We start from the raw sequence: 2,722 nt of genomic DNA, 5'->3' as shown, positions 1-2,722 counted from the left end.
AGCGTCTATTGATTGTTTATATCTAAATTTTTTTGCTTCGTTATTTTAGTTTATTCAAGTTCTGTTTTAAATCACTTCCTTTGATGCATTAGCTTTTCAATCCCAAATAATTTTGCCATTTGTCCGATATAAACCTATTTTTTGTGCTTATTGGAGGCAAAAACTGTACGAAACCTAAACAACGTGATAATAACGACCAGGAAAACAACAACACCATCTGGTTTAGAAAGAAGGCAGGAAACAAAAAATGGAAGGAAAAGAAAACGGGTTAATGCTTGCAGGGATGATGTCAATTAAACTAATGGGTTTTTGCGAGACTTATAAAAGTTATACAGATAGACCAACTTGTTGATAACCATTCCAAAATGGTTTTTTTTTCTTTCTTGTCTATAACTACAGACATGATTTTTCTTCAAGGAAGACTCAAAAGGGATCAAAATCGAGTCTACATATACATAACCAGAAGGACTAAGAATCACTGCATTGTTGCTGATGTTATGCCAAAACTTCGATCTGTGCCTATTTACTTGTTGGTTGTCTTCCTTCCCTTCAGCCACTTAGGAAAAGCATTCTAGCTTCAAGCCTCCTTTGTTGGTTAAATTTAGCAATAAAATCCTCAATCTTCTTATTCAATTCATCAACAGGTAAACCACACTCTTCTTCCTCTTCATCCTCTAATTCTTCTATACCCCTTTTAGCTTCTATTTCCTCCGCTTCCTGTTCTTCCTCTTCCGCTTCATTTAATTCTGCTATACCCCTCTTGGCTTCTATTTCCTTCTCCTCTTCCTCCAAGTCTTCAATAGTTTGCTTACCTTCCATCTCCTCGCCATCTTCATCTCCATTTTCCTCCTCATCCTTCACCGTGTCTTTCATATTCTTAACTTTTAAAATTGACGATTCGATCACTGGCTTCTCTTCATAGCAAACTTCTTTCTCGGCAGCGGCAGGAACGCAGAGCTTTTGGTTGTAGCTCTTCTTCCTCTTGACATACTCGTCATAGATGTCTGGTGCTGAATTTGAAGAACCCAGAAGCTTGGATTCACCAAGAAGGATGAAGACAATGACGTTTGAGATTACAAACAAGATCTTCGGGCGAAGAACGTATGTGACGGCTTTCGGGACCGAAACGAAGGCAAAAGACTTAATGCAGGTACAGAGGGGAGGAAGCCACAGTGGGCATGAAAGAAACAAGCCCAGCAGAACCACAGAGAGCGTGTATTTGGTGAGCTGACGCAGGAAGTCGAATTGGGTTTTCTTGTATTTGGCCATGGCATGGAGCTTCTCCATTCTGATGGGGTCCATGATATGGAGATGGAGAGAAAGAGTCTGCGTATAACAATGCAGAGAAAAACGAGAAGATTCAAAACTGGAAAGTCTTTGAGGAGAAGAATTGCAATGATTGAAGTGAGTTGCAGGTTTACAGATAGAGGAGGAGGAGGATCTGCATGCGACTGAAAGTAGGGCAATGTAGTCGAAGGTTTATATAGAAAGCTGAAGCCAAAAAGAGGCTGCCTTTTGAGAGAGAGAGAGAGAGAGAGAGAGAGAGAGGTGGACTTTATTGAGAAAGCAGTGTGTTTGGTTGGTGTGGTTTCCCTGCCACTGCTTTTACGTTGTTTTTCCACCGCTGCGGTTGCTTGGTTTGGGATTGAAGGCTACTTGGGGTCATTGATCCTGCTTGGAAGAAACCAAATACAATATTTAATTACTTTTAACATTTCCATTCCCTTTATTTCACTGTCTCCCCCCTCTTTCAACATCGTCGTCGGGAGACGTAAAGGACTGACTATATACCAATAAAGCCGTTTTCTTTGGTTTTTGCATCTTTTGCGGGTCACGCACAATTATTGCGCTCCCCTTTCTTGCTTTTCTGCTAGATTTTGTGGAAAGTTAGGCATATAAACCATTGGAGCGCATACAAAGAAGGTAAACAAATAATTTATTAACGTTTTAATATTAAGAAAACTACAAATTAATGAAAAGTAAAAACTTCTAACAAATTTAAAACAGCTCATGAATGAAACACTGAAGGATCGATGCATGAAAGAAGGATCTGATTTTGAAATTTCAACCAATAAATTTTCTAATATATATATATATATATCAATGGAAAATTACTTCCAGGGAAATGCGATCAAAATGTTAAAATTTAAAAGAAATGAAGTATCTTGGTTTCTCAATCTTTCCTTGCTCATATTTCTAGAAACACATAGATCAGATAGCTTAGTCAGGTGGGTATAAAATTGAATATATTAATTTGATACCTGCTGTTATAACGTGTTTGTCATATAAAACTGGATATATTAAACAAATATTGGATATTAAACGTGCCCAACTCAAAGTAATGAAAGCAATACGCTGTAACTAGCTAAGTCCACGAGGAAGATGAGCATATCAAGGGACCAAAATAGGTTTTTTGATTGACGTGTGTTGTTTTAAAAGCAAATAAGGTCGGCAACGAGGGACACCACCAAACCCTGCTTCTACTGCTGGGAACTGTTGGTGATGATTTGGGAAAGTGTGCTCGAGCTTGTGAATCTTCTTGAAGCCGCCGAGGCTTTCTGAATTCTTCAAAAGAAGATCTCTCTCTTTCTATTATGAGGTGCCTTTTTGGTAGTAGTGTTTCACATGGTTAAAATAAAAGAAGAGCTGTGAGTTAGAGAAAGATTTTCCATGATCCTGCGCCAAAATGTGGGGGGGGGGGGGGGGACGCCTTGTTATTTGA

At 38.8% G+C, this 2,722-nt stretch overlaps 1 protein-coding gene across 1 annotated transcript; it reads right to left on the bottom strand.

Annotated features, from left to right (window-relative positions):
* Nucleotides 1-259: 259 nt before the first annotated feature.
* On the bottom strand, nucleotides 260-1,521 carry LOC116248264 (uncharacterized). The gene has a single exon (XM_031620950.2). The coding sequence runs from the start codon at nucleotides 1,300-1,302 to the stop codon at nucleotides 550-552; it is 753 nt and encodes a 250-aa protein (XP_031476810.1). The 5' UTR covers nucleotides 1,303-1,521; the 3' UTR covers nucleotides 260-549.
* Nucleotides 1,522-2,722: the final 1,201 nt, after the last annotated feature.

This window comes from Nymphaea colorata, chromosome 2 (assembly GCF_008831285.2).
Source record: "Nymphaea colorata isolate Beijing-Zhang1983 chromosome 2, ASM883128v2, whole genome shotgun sequence".
Classification (NCBI taxonomy): Eukaryota; Viridiplantae; Streptophyta; class Magnoliopsida; order Nymphaeales; family Nymphaeaceae; genus Nymphaea; species Nymphaea colorata.
Note: the sequence above shows the minus strand (reverse complement) of the source record. Positions and strands in the feature narration are given on the sequence as shown.